Raw genomic sequence first — 21,909 nt, forward strand, 5'->3', positions numbered from 1 at the left:
CTATATCTCTTACAGAATAATGGGGGAAAAAAAAAAAAAAAAACAAAACTCCCCTTTCTTCTAAAAATGGCCTTTTGGTGGGATGGGTCCCTCCATGGAGCTTCCTGCTGTTCCAATCCCGTGTGTGGTGTAACTGGACTCTTGCTCTTTCTGAATCCCATTCTCTCCTCTTGACAGCCTGGGGTAACCTGGGGAATGTCCTCAAGAGCCAGAGCAAGATCTCCGAAGCCGAGAGCGCCTACAGAAACGCCTTGTACTACCGCAGCAACATGGCCGATATGCTTTACAACTTGTGAGTATGGCCCTGGTGAAATGCAGAAGTGCTTGTTTTTTGTCCCCATGTGATTACCCACCTGACTGGGAACCACAGAGCTGCCTTCCACGGTGCTATGGGCTCATCACCCTTGAGCAGGATACGCTGTTTTTGCTCCATGTGTGCAGGGCCAAAGCCAAGTGGGTGCCATTTGTTGGCCATAACATAAATAAAATCTCTTGGGTGATACAATAGCATATCTATGAGACAAAAATTGTGCAAAAAGTAAATAAATATATTAAACCTCTTAAAAAATATACTCTCTTATTTACAATATCCAGAAGTTAAATTTCCGCTTGCCTGTATTAACTTTTAAAGCAGGTTGGCCTTTTCATTAATTTGTTTCTTACATTCTGAGAACTCTCAAGTTTTTTTCAGAATAATTTAATGATAGAATATCTATTCAAAAAGGAAATCTATATACCTAAAAATGTATTTTGTTTTAATAGCACAGTTTTTATATTAACATATGTATATGCACATATATGTACGTGTGCATATATACATAAACATTGGCCTATGTTACATGATAGAGAGTGTGAATAACACCATTTTAAAGATTTTTTTTCTTATCACTTTTAAAATAGTATCTGCCAAACTCAGATTGTAGGACTAGATGGATGCTGCTAAACTTCTTACATGTCATTTATTTGGGGGATGAAAATTATAACTATTTTCCATATGCCTACTCAGTACCTTTTTTGTCTTGCTCAGTCAGTGTCATAAAAGGAACATGAAAGTTAATGGTAGGATTGGAAGACGGAAGGGGGTTGGGAGATAAAAACAGGGATATAAAAGAAATCAGATTTCAGTATTTTTGCTATTCACAGAAAAGGCTGATAATCTTATGCTAATGATAAGCTTTCCACTGGTATACAAAATATATGCCTACGTATGATATATTTCAGTTGAATAGAAAGTTTCTTGGAATTCTACTTAATTTGTGTAAGAGGAGTTTAACTGAAGTGAGGGCTGGACTGTATAGGACATGAAGTTACCTACATATACATGTGAAAGTAGAGGAAGTAGAACTGTATTTAAGTGTATCTTCTATAGTATCTGTATATGTATGCAGAAGCAAAAAGGATCTCTAATTCTTAATCTCCTTGCTAGTATTGTATATATAATAGAAACCTTTCTCAAAAAAACCCCACAACTCTCAAAACCAAGTTATTCTACAGAAATGAAAAAAGCTTACTTTTTTTTTTTAACATTCATGATAGGATTTTAACTCTTCTTTTTTCATTATGCAGTCTCTGTTTCTTTTTTTTGTATATTTCCACATACAGCCTGCAAACCAGGTGGTCAGAGAAGTAGATTTTGATATTACGGGATCCCAATTTTAAGCAGAAACCCTGAAGATCTCCCTTGCAGGTTCATTCCAACTTTGGCAAGCGGTTCTGTAGGAGCCTTACAAAAATACTCTACTCTGGAAAAGCATATCTTGTCAAGTGCTTACAAAGAGGTGATTTAGGTTTATGGTTTCTGTTTTTTTAATATGTGCCTTTAATACTGAAACAATCGTTTAATAGAGCTTTAGAAAGAAAACATACTTCCAGTCATTTCTACTTATTAGTTTTGGGCCCTAATTGTATTTTCCCGTTACATACTCTATTTTTTCTCAACATTTGTACCGCTATATTTGATATGAATTAATTACTGCCTCCAGCTGAGTCTTCATATACTGCAGTAGCAAATCAATATGCTATCTGACTGGGGAACAGATAATTAAGGATTATCTCACAGTTTTCAATGAGTAATAATCGAGGATAAACAGGAGAACATGATCATTTCTCTGTCTTTTCTTTCAAGAAGCTGTCTTAAGCGTCTAAAAGCACTAAAATGTACTGTTGACTTAACAGTTGTTTTTGATACATTAAAATCTAGAAAATAAAGCAGATTAGGTCAATGGCTGTTTTCAATAATGTATTTTTTATTCTTTGACTGTTGTAACTCTGAGTCACCTCTACTTTTGCCATTGAGGACAATTTAAATTGCATAAATTTAGAGTTCAGGGCAATTATATAATCTACATTTGAAGGTTTGCCTCATTCAGAATATTCATTTCCCATATTGTTAAATATGATAATTATGTAGCCAATTACGTAAGCCAATTCTTAAACTTTTAGAGAAGAGCAAACACGTAATAGAGACTAAAGGATAAGGTATTAATGTGGAGAAAGAGGGTACATATAATGAATCGTCAGGCATGTAGGTTACAGAGAACTGGTTGTTTCAGAAATGAGCAGACCTTGAGGAACTCTGATTTACCATCAACATTTTGTTTTCAGTTCTGCCTTCCCATTATCTACAAGCTACCTGGGAAGTAAGATCAATTGTAATCCAACTTGCATCTTTCATGAGGATTATGTTTTAATAATTTTTTTTACTTAAAAATTAAAAAAAAAGCTTGAAAAAAATGGTTTTGCTTTTCATACCAACTTCAATAGTTGGAGGATTTTGCTTGTTTTATACTGTAGATAGAGAATATATTACAATATGATTTGAATATGGTAGTTTGCACTTCAAAAACAAATAGTAATTGCTCCCCACCACCCCCGAAAATAGCTCCTCTGTCATCTTTAGAGTGTTCTACAGATCAGTTTTACAAATACATTTCAAAGCTCGGATGTAAATTGGATTTTATAGGGTGTTAAATCCAACACAAACTGAAACTTCTTCCTATGCCTCACTCTTTTGGAGAGGGAGAATTCCTTTTATTTTAATATCATAAAGGACCAAGGACAGAGCTATAGAAGAAAAAGTTGTTTGTTCTCCCAAACTAGTCAATGTTCAGTAGGTTAAAAAGAAATTGGTTTATTATGGCTGTTCAGTTTTTGTTAAGTTATGACTGTTTCTGAAAACTCCTGGGTTTTTGGATTTCAAGATGCTTCTAATTACTGCCTAAAGTCAAATTACTTTCCAGTCTGAAGACAGTTGATATATAATTTCATTTGTGCTTAGGCCTAGCTCTGTTTATTCTTGTATCATCTGTACTAATAATCTTTGTTAATTTGAGTTTCTCAGCAGAGCTCAAGTATGTTCACTTTCTCATGGAAACATTGAATATGCCTTCAAAATGCTGCTAATTAATAGGCATTAATGTTGAGGTTTCAGAGGATACCATGCTCCATAAGTGATAAATTTCTGCTGCACAGCAATCCTCTTGTGCTTTTGCCTCCCTGCAGGTATCTTAGTCTGTGAGTACAAGACTATTACTCAAACAATTTAATTTCCTTGAATGAGTTCAAAGGGTCCTTTTCATAAGTTTTACTTTGGCAAGCCTAGGGTGTTGAAGCAATTGCCTCAATATATATTTTTTTCTCAAGATTTCTTTTAGGTAATAAATTCTTCAATAACAACTGAAATTTTAATTCTCCCAAGTTTGCGATTGCAGGAGTATTTTATAGGCAAACATTAACTCTGCATCCTTGGGTGCAATCTCTGGAAAATCGCATGAGCCAAATCCTTCCTGACCTCTCTCAGTTGGCCTCCTTTCGATCCTCCCTCTCCCTCTGCCCTTTTTAATGCTGCCACGAGGGTTTCCCATGCTAAGCTCTGAGAGCCGACGAGCTGCCGGGCGCCCACGGCTGCTCCTGCAGGACATGTCCCAGACAGGGATGATGCGCTGCTTCACGTAGGAGGAAAAGACTTAGGGCCAGATCCTCTTCCTCGAGAGCACAGCAGATTTTATAATCCAAAATGCTGAGATGAAATCAGAAGAGGCTGCAATTCCCTGTGGATGCAATCCACGTGTTGCGTGCCGGTATTTCATGTATTGAAGCCAGCAGCCACGGTTTGCATCATGCTGCAGTCACCGTATCCCATGTGAGGGCTGGTGGGTGTACAGGGCAGGAGGAGGCTGCTCCCCTTTCCTCGGGAGCCTCCCTCCACCAAGGAAACCAGAGCCATGAGAGATGGTGCTTTGCACAAATGATGCTAATCCCAACTGAGTTGCATAGGGAAAAATTGGGGAATCATATTCAGCAACCAATTTGTTTGCATCTGGAAAGCTCTTCTGTAGAGTAATTAGAAAATGATAGAACTGCTACTATTACCTCAAAGATTTAAGATTTTTTTTTTTTTTTTTTTTTTTTTTTTGCATATGGAGATCTTTTTACTAATGAGGTTATGGATTGCTCTGCTTGATTAGTCTTGCCAAGGGAATGGTCATCCTGTGTTATTGCTTGCTGTATGGTTTATGCTTGGGTTGTTATGGATTAAAAGAGTAGGATCTATTTGTCATTTACGTGTTTGCTAACAGGGTGCTATTGGAAAACATTGCCTGTGTTTTGTGCTTATATTGCTCCTCACTGACCGACTTCCTGGTTAATGGAAAAAAAATGTAGATTCTTATAAAAAGTTAACATTCACTCAGTTGAGTAGTGAAATGTCTTTACTGTTAGAAAACAAAAGAAAGCAAACAAACAGAAAGAACAAAGTCTTAACTAAAGAACAGACTTAATTGTTTATATATGAGGCAGCAGCAGCATCCATGCACCCCTTTCCACAACCTAGTTTGGCAAATGAAAATGGAAGAGTTGCCTTAAGGCAATCAAGACATGTCCTTTTCTTCCTACATGGCTAGAGATGGAATATGTGGGAATACAAGAGGGTTTTCTTCCATTTCTTACCTGTTGACCAGTACAACATCTACATGAATACAGTTCTTGGTTGGCAGTCCCACCTGAAATCAGCGGGATGGATGTATATGGAGCCAGGGATGGTGGGAAAATTAGCGATTAATTAACAAGCCCTGAAAGTATTTTAGTAGGTTATACATTTACCTTGATGACAGTTATGTTTCCCTTATATTACACTTGGTCAAGTTATACCAGCTTTAGTCACTGAGGAATTTGCTCTGTAAGTAGACCAGCTGGTTTTAATGGGACTACACCAGGAAGAGATTAGTATGTAACTTGAGTAAAAGTAGTAGACTCCCTCCCCACTGTTTATATTTTGAGCCTGCTTTTCAGGCTCAAAAACTCAGAAAGAGTTTTGGGCCATTGGTATTTAGTGACTTGAGGCCAAAACCAAGGCAGCGAGTGAGGACGGGAAGACTTCTCAAGTTGTTAGTGGAGCAAAGCAGGCAAAGGTTGACAGCTGAAGGAGTTCAGGAGGCGACTCATTTTGAGGGAATGTGCCGCTCCACTTGTATTGGGCTAGGCAGTTCTCATTACAGATGTGATGGGCATCATTTCTAGCTACAAAAAAAATGCTTTTTTTTTTTTTTCCTTCTTCCTCAGAAAAAAAAAGGAATGCTGAAAGCCTTTCTAAGCACTGGGTGAGTGAGCTCATATCCATTTTATGAGTCATGCTACACTATGAAATTGGCTAGATCTGTTGTAAGGAAATTCCAGAATATTGCTGCTCTGATCGTTAGGCTTGATTCCTAATTTGTCCTGAACTAATTCATGTCAATCTATATACGTTTTTTTGAGAATCCTGATTTCTGGAGAGATACTTTATTCCTCTACGGGACTTGTTCTGCTAGTCTAAAGAAGCCATTCACTTGTCAGAATGGCTTTCCATTCGCTTTCTGTTTTCCCATTTATGTGACCATATCATTTTTGAACAAAATTTGCATGATTCAATTAATTTTTTAATTTATGCCTTACTTCTGGGAAGTAGGAAACATTAAAAAGTGCCAGAAGCCTTTAAGATCTGCATTCCTCCAGGTTTACCACTTGAGTTTACTGTGTTATATCAAGCGTGTTTCAAGGACGTGCTTTCCTTTGTTCACTCCTGCATGAGGGAGAAGGAAGGCTTTGTGCCTCTCCAGCTAAAACGGAGAGATACATACTTAATCAATTGCTCTGTTCCACCACTGGCTAGTGTTCAATGCACTGTACTGTATCTCTTCTTTTGTATTCCTTCTGCCTGTTCCTTATCCCCTCTGCCAGCCTCCTCCAAAGTAGAATGTTCATTCTGAAGTGTTAAGAGAAAGAAAAAAAGAGCAAGAAAGGGAACAAATAGGGAATGGCATAGAAGGAATAACCCTCTCCTGGATATGAGAGGAACTTCCTATTCAATCATCTTTCAGTCATAGCTGTCGCATGGGCTTAGGTATTCAGTATCCCACAGTCCTCACAAGGTGTGAACGCCAACCAAGGCACATTCACATTCAGCTTCTTCCTCTAGGAACTGGTCATTCAGAGCAATTCTTTCCTTTCTTTTTTTGCATTTACTCTAAACAGAGAAAGTAGCAATGGGATTACTTGAAGATGAAAACCAACTCTCCCGTTTAAAAAGAAATGGAGTAGAACTACATATTTGTATGTATGTATTTGTTAAATCTGGTAAATGCCCCTGAGATATGTATTTTTATACATTTTTTTTAAAAATATCATCAATTTGATAGTGCATATTAATAAGAATGACAAAGTTGCTTGACAGAAATTCTGTACATCCACGGCCAATCTTCTTGAGAGGAAATTTGGCAGGTTTGTACTTGAATTGTTGGAAAGGAAATTTGGCAGTTTTCTACTTGAACTTTTGGAAAACTAGAAAGGTTTTGTTTCAAATTTTGTCATTCATGCATTATTATATGTGATTTCCTTAATAGGAAGGTAGCCAGTGCATTTGAGAATAAGACTGCGAATACCTCTCTAACTTTGCTGTCATGGTTTTGGTCTCCAATCTAAAGTGAATGAGAGTCTAAAATGCACTGAAAAATCTTTCGTCAAAATAACCCACACTGAACACTTTCTTCTGATGGTGAAGGAAGGAATAGCTAAGTCAACTTCTGTCAAAGCTTGGTGAAGAGTTGTCAGGGTAACTTAGACTGCGGAGAACAAGGATGCTCTACAATGATTGCTTATGTGGGACCCCTCCGCTCTTCCAGCAAGGAACTGACCTGATTCATAACAGTATTTGTTCTCCTGACCTCCTTGTAGCCACATCCAAAGGAGATGCTCCTCTCCAACACTCCTCCCCTGAGCCCATCTCTTTGTCACATGTTTGTCCTGACACCTGTGGATAATTTGCAAGGCTGGCTGCTTTCAGAGGCAGCTTTAGGACTTGCTGTCTACTCCCTTGACACAGTAGGAGCTTAATGGGCAAGATTTCTGCTCTGCTCCAACATCCGCTCCCAGTGCTGCCCTGCCTTTGCAGGCCCCCATGTCTCAGCAGAGCAAGTCCTGCACGGCCTGGCAGGGTTGAACTCATCTGTGTCTCAGACCAAGGGATTTGCCTCTTGGGTGTGTAATATAATGCAGAGCTGAAAATAAACATTTTTTTTTTTGTCTCGGGAGTAGCTTAGATGTGACAGAATGCTACAGTGAAATAGAGAATATAGGACTTACGGTCTGTGGATTTTCTTTAACTCATTCTGAGGGAAAAAACAGTAGTTTTTCATTTGATCTTGAGGATAATTGATTTTTTTTTTTTTTTTTGTAAGATAGATTTATCAGAAAGTATTGTTGTTTTACTTGTAGAAACTGGAGATGCAAGCAAATACTGACTGATCATCTATATTCCTTCCATGTGATGAATGAGGCAGTACTCCAGTGGAAATAAGTGAACGATAACGTAATTAGAGACTGTAGCTAGAATACATATGCTAAAAAGAAGAGTTAGAAATTTCATAGGAAGTATTCATTTTGGCTGTAACACTTAAGTATTTGATTTTAGATTTATTTGCATCTTCTCTGTAATTAGATAGAGGTTGGGTGAGAATAGTAGTAAATATATTTATATTACTGCATTTTGTTTGAGCTTGAAACTTAGAGAAGATGTTGTTTGTCTTTTGGGAAATATATCTAATCTTTAAACTCTTTTAATTTCATTACAGTTTTGAGAATGCTTTGCCGCTTTAATGCAAGCTTTATGATCTTTAACTATCTAAATAAATATTTTCTGCCTTCTTTGGCAATCATCCAAGTTAATTATCATTCAAAAACAGACCCTCACCCTCAAGTTTTATTTGTTTTCATCTAAAAATATCACTCTTGAATTTTTAAAGCCTTTTCTTGACTTTTTTAATCTGAAACTAGAACTGGGGCTCATAAATCTCATTTAGTTTTGTATTGTCAGAAGCCACAGGAAAACTAGAGGTCAATCAGAGCCAATTTAGTAAGAAAAATAGGGAGTTTCATGTCTGATCAAGGTTTTCTAGGTTATATGTGTCATGTTGTTGTTGTTGTACCAAATCTCATGACAAATAGAAATAAAATACTTTAATTATATGCTGATATGCTGAAGTTCAATATTCAGTCTTGCATCCAAACAGCTTGTTGTATATGTTCACACATACAGTCTGTTAATTTATTCTTAATTTAATTCTCTTCTGGAAGAGAAATAGGAGAGGAAAAAAAAAAGAAAAAAAAAGAAACCATATCCTGAAAGTATCAAATAATTAATCAAGAGTGCCAGTACCAGAGCATGTAGTGAAAAGAGATGATGAATTTGGTAATAAAGTTTTTCCTCTGAGTAACTGCGGATTACATCTGTTGAGTAAACAAAATTCAAAAGTTATAGAAAATTTAGAAAATGTTACCACTGTCCTGAAAACCTGTATATCTTGCCACCTGCAAGTGCAATGCTCATAGATAAAACAGAACAAAAGCTGGGTTCTGTGCCATAAAGTATCATGAATGTGATTCTGTCTTTGCTCAAAATGCTATAAGCACTATCTGGAAGTAAGTTCTTTCTTTTAATATAAGTGTCTTAGTACTAAGTCCTAGGGTAGTTCACAATTGCTGGGTGAATAGCAAGGCCACATGGTGTTGGTAGAGAGGCCATACAAATATAAACAGGATATATTTCTCCCTTCCATTAAATTCTAACCAAACCACAGAAAACAAAAGAATTTTGAAGTGTGAATCATTTTATTTTATTTTATTTTATTTTGTTTTGTTTTGTTTTGTTTTGTTTTCTCTTCAGCCAACCTCTCTATTCCATTCTTCCCCTAAAATGTGCTTGCTTCATTTAAAAATACTTTTTGAATTAATTTTGGATCACGTAAGCAGAGGGGAAAAATTTTCTCTGATGAGAAACTGAAGATTGAAAAAAATGTCTAAGCTGTGTGTGGGTTGAAAAGCTATCATCAGAAGTGTAGAGGAAGGAGAGAAAATTGATGTAGGTAGGGAAAATTATGAGTATATGTGCTAGCTATTGCTTTTATGGGTGAGAGTTACATTTTTTTTTTTCAGGTATTTTCTGAATAGGTGAATAAAGAGGGACGTCATAAGGATAATGAGGTCTGAGCCTGAAGACTATAGAGATCAATTAGAAAGGATTTTTTTTTTTATCTTTGTGATTTCAAGACAATTGTGTGTGCTCATTTCACTCTCCTAAAGTTCCGGGAAGATTGTAATGCTTTGAGCATTCACTTAAGCATAGATCTGTGAAGTCGTGTGAATGATGTCCAGACCACTAATTTCTCACAGAAATTCACTGATTGCTATTTTAATTTTTATTTCACAGAGGTGCTTGTCTTAAAAGCTCATGAACTATGAAACTGAGAACTATAAGAATTCTGGTATCCTTTTAATAGCTTTTCTGGTAGTTAAAGTTCTTCCTAGTAGAAAAAAGAATAAGGGGGTGGGAGGGAATAACCGTAGAGTGAATAATCTAGGGAAATTGCTCAGCAACAGTTGGTTAAGGTAATACATAAGAAGTGTTAGCTGGTCAATATTTATTGTACATTCAAAACGGATCTGTTTCTTTCAAGTCAAAGAGAGAAAAATGGCTAAATATGATTGACGGTTAGCTACAAATAGCTCCAGCACACTCTAAGTGCTTTTAAAAGAATGGCCTTGTGGTCTGTCAAATGAGTAAATGATTCTCTGTATTTCCAAGGAAGCTGATGCTACTGTTTTTTAACATCTGCCTTGTTAAAACTCTATGGATACAACTGACATCTTTAAATTAGTCCTCTTTTCAGATGAAATAATTTTCCCAATGGATTGTTAGTAATGTGGATATTTATTGCTTCTCTGATGCCAATCAGCATATTTTTCCTTATTGCTTTAATTTTGTTTTGATTCTCCTTTTATTTGAAGTGATAGGACATCAAAAACATTCTGAAGTTCCTTCTTACAGTAACTTCCTACTCTCTAACTTTTTTTTTTTTTTTCTTCTTTTTTTTTTTTATTTTCTCCTTATGCAGAGGATTGCTACTTCAGGAAAACAGCAGATTTTCAGAAGCATTACATTATTATAAACTGGCAATTGGTAGCAGACCTACATTAGCTTGTAAGTATGTGAACTGTGCAAATTTGCATTACATAGACTGTTTTATTTAAAGAATCCTTGCATGTTTTAATAACACTGTTTCATCATATTTCATTCTGAAAGCAATAGGAGAAATTGTTTAGTCGTCAGTGAAAGCAAGTTTTTATTAAGCTGCATTTACTGTGGCATTGAGAGTGGTGGATTGAAGGAGACGGGTAGTGCCCAAACACGTGGCAGCTTTGAAAGACCTGAACTGCTTCTTCTCTGGGATGGCTTCTCAGCTCAGGGATCTGGCTGCCCAAAGTTACAGGCTCTCATTCTGAGTCCCAGCCTCTGATTTGTATGGTACATACTCTGTACTCTTCTTTCCTGCGGTTGGACTGTATTATAGAAAAGCCAAACTAAATTACTTTGAAGTAAATTGAAGATCCCATAAAACATAATGGAACCTCATTGAATTTTTTTCCCCTCTTCACAGCTGCCTATTTAAATACTGGTATCATCTTGATGAACCAAGGGAAGCCAGAAGAAGCCAGAAGGACGTTCCTGAAGTGCTCGGAGATCCCGGATGAAAATTTGAAAGATCCTCATGCCCATAAAAGCTCTGTTACGAGCTGTCTTTATAATTTAGGAAAACTTTTTCATGAACAAGGACACTATGAGGTGAGACTCCAGGTTTGTCTGTGCTATTGTCAGTCCTCATATCCTGATAAAACCTGCTTATACAATGATATCTATTGCTTTCGTCGAGACTTTCAAAATACATTGCATGTATAAGATGATTAGATTTCAGCAGATCATGGTGAATATTCTCTACACTTTGTGGAGAAGAAAATGAGGTGTGAAGTTGTTAATTAGCTTGCAGTGTGATGTACGGGTGTCAGAATCAGCACTAGCTTGTGTATCTTAATTCATTCTTTTTGTTTGTTATCCCCATGACTGGTGTGAGGATATAGCTTGACGCAGTCCAGCTTATGTAAAGTGTTTGGGCTTTTGAACCCCAAAATAGAGTGATCTCTCTCTAGCTGAAAACATGCAGTTATGCAAACATAACTGCACTGAGTCTCTGAAAATGAGACCTAGTTGGAACTATTGAAAACCTCAGTGATTAAAAATATTCCAGTGTGTGCTATTTTCAGATAATACTGCATGAGATAGCTCTACCCACATACTAAACTGGGCCAGATTTTTTTCTGACATAATTGCCCACTGCACCTGGCCTGTCCTGAATACATGTGGGACTGAGCCTGCTGAGATTCCCCAATTCCCCCTGCTGAAACGATTACAAGCGGACATTTGCCTGTGCTTTTGACCCCTTTTGGCATTTGAAAAAAAAAAAAAAAAAAAGCCATTCTCTTTTTCTCATTGCCAAGCATGCTTTAGAACAGAAGTTACACATGGTCCTGATTTATACAGTTCTCGACCACAACAGCTAAACTCGGCTGTTTGAGATTAGGCACGCACAAGCTCTGCGGATCCACCGCGAGCTGCTGCTCCACTCGGCTCTGTCCGAAGGCAGCTACTAGTTGGTTAAAACACGGAGGCAGACGTTAATGCAGCCATAAAGACACGGGAGCAGCAGCATCCTGCCCGCATGGCCGGCGGAGCGGAGAGCTGCAGCGCATCGCAGGGGAGGTGCAAGCCATTGTAACAACAGAAAATTAGGTTTCTGCCTGGTGGTCATTGCAGCCCATCCCAGACCTGATAGGATCATACACTGAGGTTTTTCAGTCGTATTTCAGCCTTCACAAGCTGCAGCAGTTTGATGGGGTGATGGGGAAAATGACGCAGCAGCCAGTAAGCACCCTAAATACGGAATGAGTCATTAATGTGTTATCCAGTAATTCAAAACAACGGTGTATTCACAAAGGGAACACAATTTTAGCTGCCTATGCCTAACTATAGGCCATCTCAGCCATTGCGTGGAGCAAAATAGCAGTTGTGAGAGTTATGTTTTGTTCTTCCTTGGTGGCATGCAATTATTCTTTATTTTTAAGTCACTTACTGTAGCCTAGTCTTCTGAAAATCCTTTGTCCACAGCTTGATATTAACCTGTAGTATGTATATTTATAGACTGAAAAGTCTTTTGGAGGGGTTAAAAAAAAGGTTCTTTTTGTTGCCTCCTGGCAAAAGAGTTACTTTATTGGAACTAATTTGGTCTTTTGAATGAGCTTTGCTTAATTGGCTAAGATTTCTGTAAATGTGAAATGTGGGCTTCCTGTGATATTTATCATACAGATATTTTCTCTCTCTGCAGGTTTTCATTTGGGAAGAATATTTAATTTTTAATTTCAGTGTGAAAGATTGCTTTTGAAATTGGCACTTTTAATAATGTTTTGTCTCACCTGTGTGTCTCCTTTCAGGATGCCCTTACGGTTTACAAAGAAGCAATACAGAAAATGCCCAGGCAATTTGCACCACAAAGCTTATACAACATGATGGGTAAGTAAAATGTTAGTGTTTCAGAGTGATTCTTGGGGAGTCAAACAAAGTAAAACAAAAGAGCTTGGCCAAGCAACTAGGTCACAAATGAATTAGCCAAAATCAGAAATAATTGCTTCCAATAGATGTTATCCAAATTAAGTTCAGAATTTAAGCAAGAGGAGTGCTGAATAAGATGAAATAACCATTTGAACTGATGGTTACTGTTTATTTTTAAGAGTGTCCATGCAATGCTTTTACATTTACGTTGCACAGGTGAGTGGGGTTGGCTGCCTTTGGAGTCTCTCATCCAGTATCTTGTAAGCAATTCATGCAATTGTTTGGTTGTTTGAATTTTTTCTTTTAATTCTCCTATTTAGTTATCTTCCAAACTAAGTAAAGGAAAAGCAAAATGCAGTGAGAAGTGGCTACAAGTGTGACAGAACATATTTTAATGTGGGCATTGGATGACAGATGTTAAATTACTGTGTAAACAAATAAGACGCCAAACTGGACCACAGAGCTCATTCAATTTCTTTTTTGTCGCACACTAGAAACTCTGTGACAAAATATGATTTCTCACATACTCATATACTCACTTAGGGAAATGTCTACAGTGATAAAGTCCTTCTAAGACCAGCCAACCTGCTCTTCAAAATTTCAGCAAAATCCCTTGAGTACTGCAAGAGCCATTATATAGCTAGGAGGGCTTTCTTTTTTTTTTTTTTTTCCTTTTTACGTCCTAAATTAAGATCCTTGTAGTCTTCATCACATCTTTATACAGAAGACATTAAGCAGACATCAGGGAAAAATGATATGAATTATTAGTCATGTTATTCAGATCTGTTACACAAGATGACAGTTCCAGAGATGCTTTTTAAGCAGAATTCTGCCTGAAGGGGCATCTGTTTCTGCAACTGACCTAAGTCTCCGCCCAAGGAGACTCTGTGAGCTCCTATCTAGGACATAAGGGATTTTAGGATGCCTTTGAAATAGTTTGATTAGGATAATAAAAAAATGCGTATAGAAACAATTAGGATCAAGAGGAAACATGTGAACCTTTTTCTCCTGATGCACAAAATAATAGAGGAGTTTGCAGTGGTTAACACAGCTGTAATAAGATGAGACCGTTCACTTTTCTGCTTGCTTCTTTATTAGCTTTTATTAGCTCCTATATCTGTACTTAGCCATGAAAAGATCTATAGTTTTAATTGGTGCTACATCTTTTAAAATTTCTGTAAACCCAAAATTAAGTGCTTCAGTTGTCACAGTGATCAAGTATCTAATGGCAGTTATACTGTAAACAGTCACTTAACAGTATATATAGTTCAATGGAGAGTTATTTCTGAAAGGATGAGCTTTATCAAGTTAAAGCTAATAGCTAAAATCCCTAAAACACACAGGTTGGTTATTGCATGTTCATTTGTTCATGTAGTCTTAGCTGAACTATGGTTTTATCATTTCTTTTCACCGGTATTTGCTGACAAATTTAACGGGCTTATCGCCAGTCGTTGCTCTGTGTCACTGGCCATCTGCTTGTTAGGGATGTCCTGAAGTGACTTTTGCAGGATGGCCGTGTTCCAGTAGACCCACAGACGTTTGCCCTCCACAGTGAGCAGAAACATTTTTCATAACCCAGGAAAAAAAAGTGCTCCTTGCAAGCACTGAGATTACAACATGGAAGCCAAGGTTGTTTGCAGCCCAAAGGCAGCTTCAATCTGAAGATCTTCATTACAGAACAAGTGCCACCCTCCTCCTCTTCTCGTGACTACATCATTATGACCTGTGAGGTTCTTTACTTTTTTTGCTTTTCTTTCCATTGGTTACTTTTTTTTTCTTTTTTTTTTTAAGGTTCACGAGGCCTTTCTCAGCTTGCTTTTTAAGCCCCGTCCATGAAACCCAGGTTCACCCTGTTCCTGGGATTTGCATTTATTAACACACAAAGCCGTGGAGAGCACAAAGACCAGCTCAGTGCTTTGCCCGGCCTTGGCTGCCGCTGTATTTCTTTCTTCCGCTGCTTAGCTCATACTCTGGGTCCTATTTCCTTCAGACACTTCACTTATATCCTCGCGGCATAACAAGTTAGGGTCAACCGAGTTCACCTCAGCCCCTTCCAGGCTGTTAGAAAAAGCAGCCAGCTCTCAGAGAGCTCTGTAAAGCACAACTTGGCAGCAGATATTTATATTTTGTTTGCTGTCGTGGTTGCCGCCAGTGCAGGGGAAGCAGAACCGCTTGGGACCAGTCCCTGAGATGATGTTACATGGGGGCAAAGGCAATCCAAGAGGCAAGTAACAACTCAGATTAACCCACTGCAGCTTTGTTAAGAGCAGGGCTTGGGCTAGTTTGTTTAAGGCTGCCCTGGATGTGTCTACATGAGCTCCCGTGACTGCAGTTATATGCACTGGATTAATTCAGTCTCTCCCAAATGCAGAAGTCTATAGGTTAGGTGACAAGTTAGAGCCATGTTAGAGCATGGAACAAAATGATATCTTCAGGGAGTATCTCGACACACCAGCCTTAGACACCTGTAGTGGATTGTATGAATAATCCTCCATAAAAGGGGCGGAGATGACTGGCTCCAGCTTGTGAGCTGGGTGAGATAAATCCTAAACACCTCTTCAGTCATCTGCTGTGACAGGAAAACAAGGCAGACGCATCCGTTATCGCCAGCGCATCCACTCTGCTCTTGACGCTGTGTCCCTGGGCACCAGAAGGCCAGCTAGATTATTTATTTCTGTTTTGATGACGGAGATAAATTTATAAACCAGTTCGCTATAGCTTTCTTTGATGTACAGCATTGCATAAACTCATCTGCCTGTTTCTTACCTTTGAGTGAGAGACTGGAAGAGCTGAAACAGGCTGGTCCTGTCTCATGAACCCAACTGTGAGCGATGCCCTTTCTCCAAATCCTTGATTTCTGAACCTTTCCGGGGAGAACCTAGGAAGAGCACCCAAAATATATGGGAAGGGAGAGTCCTTCCCACTGTCGCTGCATGTGGATGAAAAATCTTTATGGTTCATCATGAAACCCAGGAAGAGTTTGTGGATTATCAGTGGCAGCTGTCATAGGGAGGGATGTATTTGGAGTTGTTGTCAATTGCTCTGCTTGACTCCACATTGCGTTTAAGCCTGTGACTGAGAAAATGAAGTTTCCCAATATCCAGGAGCTCTTCTGTGGTTTCATTGAGGATTTCCTGGGGTGTTTTCTCCGCTTGTCGGTGCTTGGCACGGAGCAGAGCGCGCTCCGAGCAGCGGCGCTCCTGGCACCGCAGCTCCAGCACTGCCGCCGTGCGGAGCCCTCCCGGCACCTGCATTCCCTGTGTGGTGCCTTTCCTGCCTTTCCTGCCCTTGCTGCTCTTGGCCTTTCCGCTGGCCGCCCCCGGAGCTCGCTCCTCCTTCGTGCCGGCCTGCCTCAGGCTTTTGAGGCTCAGCATCTAAAATGACAAGAAATATCTTGTCTCTTAAACCAAAAAGGAGTATCAGGCCTCAAAAATCAAGCTCCCATCTCTTTGACTTTGCATTCCCCACCCCTCCGCCTCATTTCCTCATGCAAAAGGCAGGGCCAGGAGACCAGCATCAGATGTTGGAAGTTTGTGCATATGAAAGGTTGCAGGGTAGATTCTGGTCTCCTGTCGCTATGATTTATTTTGCCAGGTGTGCAGCAACCCAGCTAAGGAAACCATATGTTTCTCTGGCTTTGTACCAAAAAGTAAAACCTTTTCTTTCACTCTTTCTTTCCTTTTTTCTTTCTTTTTTTTTTATCCTCTCAAAAAGAAAAACACAGACAATCTAAGAATTAAAACTCTAAAACTAGAATCAAAATAATTATTCAATGGGTTGTGTAGGCTTGGCTTGCTATTTGTTTTCCCTATGTCATTTTTCTTTGATGTAAATTAAGAAGTACGTACTAAGGTTACACAGATTAATTTGCTTGGCATTACAACATGGACTACAAAGGCCAGAGTCCAGTTCAGCTGCATTAAATCGGTAATATATTTTGTTTAAAGTTTCAATTAAAACCTGGGGTCAAAAGATAAAAAGGTCCCTGTGGGATCTTGAACACTTTAATGCCAATATTAGGATTGCTTAAGGATCAACCTCTCGTCTCAATGTCTTTTGCGTTCCTTGAAATCTGATATTATACAGTTGATTGTATTACATTGCTTTTAAAACCACACTGGCCCACCTGCTACAGTAATTCATAGTCCTGCCGGTTAAGTGGTGTGAGGTGGAGCGTGGGAGCTTTATTTCAGTATTGAAAAGCAGCAAGAAAGATGTTGGGGGTGGAATCATTCAGGGCTTTGATTGGCAAAATATTGTCATATAGCTAAAGACAAAAGCCTTGATCATGCTTCATCTGCCCTTGCCAGCAACCACCCGAATATCTGTTTCCGAGCTCATTTATTGCACAGTCTTGCAAACAGTGTTGATGAGAGATGCGAGTTACAGAGGAGGTAACGTTGCAGGACCGAATGCAGTTAATGGGATGTGGTTTAGAGTCTGGGTTTCTCCTTGCTAACCCGCTGCACTGCACATGGACAGAAAACAAATTGTACGCTAGTGAAAGCCAGGTACAGAGAGCAGGAAAGAAGAGCCAAATCTTACATCTGGTGCAGAGGTTTGCATCATAAGTACAAAGGCTTAGCATGTAGAGAGAGCGTTTCTGTGCTGATGATTATAACATAACTATCACTTTATTTGATTATGCTTTGGGGTGGATGTGGCTGTTGATACAAAGCTGTTAATATTGTTAGGGCTCCTATTCCGTTTACCTCTTGCTCCCATGAAAGGCTTTTTTATTGAATTACTTTTAAATATTATTTAGGATTCCAAGAAACACTTTTGTTGGTGTAGCTTTACAGTTCATGCTGTGCAAGATATACATTTTAAGAGCCAGAGATGATTAAGCTGTGAAATACATAGCCCACCTCATAATCTATGCAGAGCATGGTCTCTGCCCTTGCCTGAGCTACAGTCATCAGTGTTTCACTACGTGTCTCATGGAGCTTTACCGGTAATTGCTTGCCAAATGAACATTGCAACTGTATTTTTTTCTTTTAAAATTAACTGGAAAATAAGGATTTTTTTTCTATACACATCTTTCACCATGTGGTCTAGGGAGAGCAATTACAGAGTCTACTCCAGTAGTGATGGGAGCAAGTGGTTTTGCTTCCCTCTTTTCCACCCTCCCCTCCCGCTACCTTAATCCCCCCTGCTCTTGAGCCTTTGCAGCCTATTGTATCTATTATCTGCCATACACAGCTGTGTGTGAATCTCTGAGCTGATTGAAATGTTACCTGTTTTTTTCACTGTGTTTTGTTTAGGGGAATCATATTCTTCAGGCTAGGTAGAAAGGTTACAGAAGTGCATTGCTGAGAGGGTTGGGGATGCAGTGTTTAGGACCAACTGTTTTATCCAAGTTACCTGTTATTCTTATTTGTGTCCCTTTGGTCTACTGATCTGTACTTTCTTATAAAATGCTTAAATTTTCTTAGGCAGTAATCTGGAAAAGGCCAGGAGGAGCCTACACCCGAAATGCAGTCTTACTTTAAACATTCTAGCATTTTTGTACAAGAACAAGTACAATTGTAATGTTTGGGTACCAAAGAGATAGTTAGGATATTGAAACTGGGCTACAGGGATCACAGTTAGTTTTCCCAATGGAAAGTTTTTTAGAGGAATTTATACCAGCATAACGTCAATGCTTTACTGACAAATTAAAAAAAAATAGTTTATAAATAAAATAAAAGACAAGAAAGGAGTACAACCATTTACTTGTTCAGTTATGAATTCCTACTCATTTTGTCTGTACCATTGTGATTTACTGCTGGTTGCACATCTGTCAGAAGCCAAAAATGAAATTATCTCTCTCAGGTGAGCTCAATGGCTCCATCTGTGTCAATTTACTTCTTTCAGTGGAAGTCTTTGTGTAACAGGAAACAACTGTGCTAGATCTGCTCCCTTCTATGCTGAAGCTGTCTTTATTTTGTGCTTCATTTATGTCTTTTTTCATACTATATGTATTCTTCTTCACAAGTAGATTTCCATTTAAATTAGATCAGATCAGGGGCTTTACTTTGGCTAACTGAAGCCTTTAAGAATCTGCTCAACCAAGTTAAATGTGGATTGACTCCCATCCCTCAACCCCCCTTTTAAAATTCCACCAATGCATCCCCTAAAATCTTAAAGGAGTTTGTTCTGTGAAAGGGGCAAGATGGGGGGGAACATGAGATTCTGCTTTGCCTGTATGCAGAGCTTAATGCTCATTATGATCATGTGCTCCAGTTGTTCCAGAGATGTTATCGATGCAGTTCATGTCTATGAACAGCACTTCTCATGTCTTGACATATATCTTAGCACAGCATCATACTGAGTTTCTAATTTTATTATGTTTTTGCACACGCTAGAACCTAAGGAGAGAAAAAAATTAAATTTCTTATCTAGGAAGGTGTGTTTATGGTGAGGGCAGCGGGCACTCTCTTGAGCTTCATAGATCTGAAAATTTAATAATAAAACATTTTTTTTTCCTGAGACCTTTCAGATTTTTAGCATGAGTTCAAAGAGATTTTATGATCTCAGAAGTTGTTAAAGCAGAGATTGAGACCTGCTCACATGTAACGTTGCCTATTTTCTGCCAGTGGTACTGTCTTTTTTTCCTTAATGATTAAATCATTCATGTTACTAGTTTATAAAAACATACAGTTGCAAATGACAAATTATTCTTCTTGTTTTAATCTTAGACACACAAATATATTCTGAATAACAGAAGCCAATCCATACATAGTCTTCCAGTACAGCGATGAAGAAAACATCTGGAGTTGGAATAGCTTTTACTAAAATTGCTGTAGTCCAACAAAGAGGATCACTTTATTGACTTAACATTTCAATTAACGATTGGTTTTATTCTAGTCTTGGACTGTGGTGGTAGCAGGTTCTCTGCCAAGTTTCAACCTTTATTTATTATTATTATTTTTAATAAGGGTGTCCCTTTAGATCATTCAGAATAAAAAACTCTTAATATCCCTAACAGACTTTGCTTCAGTTGTCATCACATATTCTATTTGCCTATAATACAGCAGTTCTTGACTATAGGGGTTTTGTAGGAAGCAAACAGAAAAGAAAAGGAAAAAAAATCAACTGTGGAGAATTTCCTCTAAAGTCTTCAGGGAAACTTTGCCCAGAGTTTGACATTAAGATTGACGTATTTTAACTTGATTTCTAGGCGTGCATCTCTGCAATACTCTCAAAGTTTTAGGAAGTTAGCTTGTAAAGTACTTGAGCTCTTAAAACCTATTAAAATTTGAATTTGCCAGTACTCTTGAAGATGTTAATCTCTTCTTACATCAGAGCTCTCCATGAAAAATAGATGAGAATCTAGAATGTCTACAAAATTTGGCAATGTGCTGGGCATTTAATACCATAAGATAACAACTCTAGCTTTTATAGCTGCTTGCATTTCTTTTTAAAAGATCGTGCTAATTGCTTGTAACTTTGCCAAACTCTAACTAGCAGGTTGCTTGCACTTAAAATAAAATAAAGGGGAGAAAAAAAAGACAAGACAAAATGGTTTTCTCATTTCCTGTATGCTAAACAAGGTAAAGGTTTGTAGGGAAAAATAGTGTGTAATCAAATAATTAAAATTCTGTCATAAAGCATACATGCAGGCAGAGGAGGTGAGGAGAGCACGTAGCTTGAATTCTGTTTTATCACTTCTTTTCACGACTTGATTTCAGGCCTTTGTTGTTCTGTGCTTAGGAAGATATAATGCAATGCCATTTATTTGTGGTGTTGCTTTACTATAAATGGCAATAAGACATTTTTTTTGGCAAAACTTAGGCAGTTTCGAAGCAAATAGACAAAAATATATACTCAACTTTAGTTCCTTTGAAAATATAGGTGGTAAGCTCTTTGAAAGCTGCCATTCTTCACTGTTACTTAATTTACTACTTATTTATTTCCAACCTTTGAGAAATTTGGTTGAATTGTTTCTTAGAAATAAATCCTGTCGCTCCAAGTAGTTTAAATTCATTTTCAGCAATTTGAAGTAATATCTGTCCTACAGTGCATGGCTCTGTAGCTTCTCGTTCTTATGTTGTACTTATGCATTGGCTGCCTCAGCCTCTCACAGCAAAGGATTTTATTTTGAAAAGAAACCACTTCTAGTCCTTTTGTACACAGCTTCCTAAGATCCATGATAATAAAATTACTGATGCTACACTCTAATTGTTGCAAGTGACCAAACTTAACCATGTCTGAGACTTGCTTTTCTTTTTTAGATCTCCTTCATTCCCGTAGTTTCAGGACTGTTTTCCTAGCCTTCCTTTCAGGCTCCCCCTTTCTTTTTTTAAGCTAGGTTCTTGATGCATTATGGTTAAATAGAAGCACATTCTGTGTTCTCCCTTGCACTCCATGCTGTGTAATGTAGACTGATGGAAAAGAAGTAGCTTTTATACAGTGGATGTGGTAAAATTTCTGTTACTTTGTGACTTTTGATTGATACTTAGCAGCTGGAGCTCTCACTTGCAATTCTATTCCAAGGAGACTTTCATCTCACCCATGCTCTTTCATCCCTAATAAGGCCATAGCTCTGAATCTCCTCACTCAGGGTTCTGTAAAGCACTTTTATTTTATATATTTGCTTTTCGTTGCAAGCATCCAAAACACTTCATCTCTGCCCATTTAATAAGTAGCAAATCATATTATGAAAGTACTTGCATGTTTTAAATGTGACGGTGAATCTGTAGACATCCTGGGCGTCCGCACTCACTTTGGTTTTCCCCTTAGGAGAAGCCTACATGAGAATGAGCCGGCTACCGGAGGCAGAGCACTGGTACGTGGAGTCCCTGCGCTCCAAGAGCGACCACATCCCAGCACATCTCACCTATGGAAAACTCCTGGCTATGACGGTGAGTTAAGCAGCAGCTCCTGGGAGTCACTCTGAGGCCTTTCAGGTTGCTGAGGTGAAGGAAGACATTGGCCTCAAAAATGCTGATTGCTCC

At 38.3% G+C, this 21,909-nt stretch overlaps 1 protein-coding gene across 1 annotated transcript in view; it reads left to right on the forward strand.

Moving 5' to 3' along the window:
• TMTC2 (transmembrane and tetratricopeptide repeat containing 2) overlaps positions 1-21,909 on the forward strand; it is a 136,226-nt gene that overhangs the window by 57,752 nt on the left and 56,565 nt on the right. The window contains exons 3-7 of the mRNA XM_026049730.1: positions 178-292; positions 10,425-10,510; positions 10,968-11,152; positions 12,853-12,931; positions 21,695-21,816. Coding sequence (XP_025905515.1) covers positions 178-292; positions 10,425-10,510; positions 10,968-11,152; positions 12,853-12,931; positions 21,695-21,816 — 587 coding nt within the window. The remainder of the gene's footprint in view (positions 1-177; positions 293-10,424; positions 10,511-10,967; positions 11,153-12,852; positions 12,932-21,694; positions 21,817-21,909) is intronic.

The sequence above is a fragment of the Nothoprocta perdicaria genome, unplaced genomic scaffold (genome assembly GCF_003342845.1).
Source record: "Nothoprocta perdicaria isolate Ctin4 unplaced genomic scaffold, notPer1 scaffold_61, whole genome shotgun sequence".
NCBI lineage: Eukaryota > Metazoa > Chordata > Aves > Tinamiformes > Tinamidae > Nothoprocta > Nothoprocta perdicaria.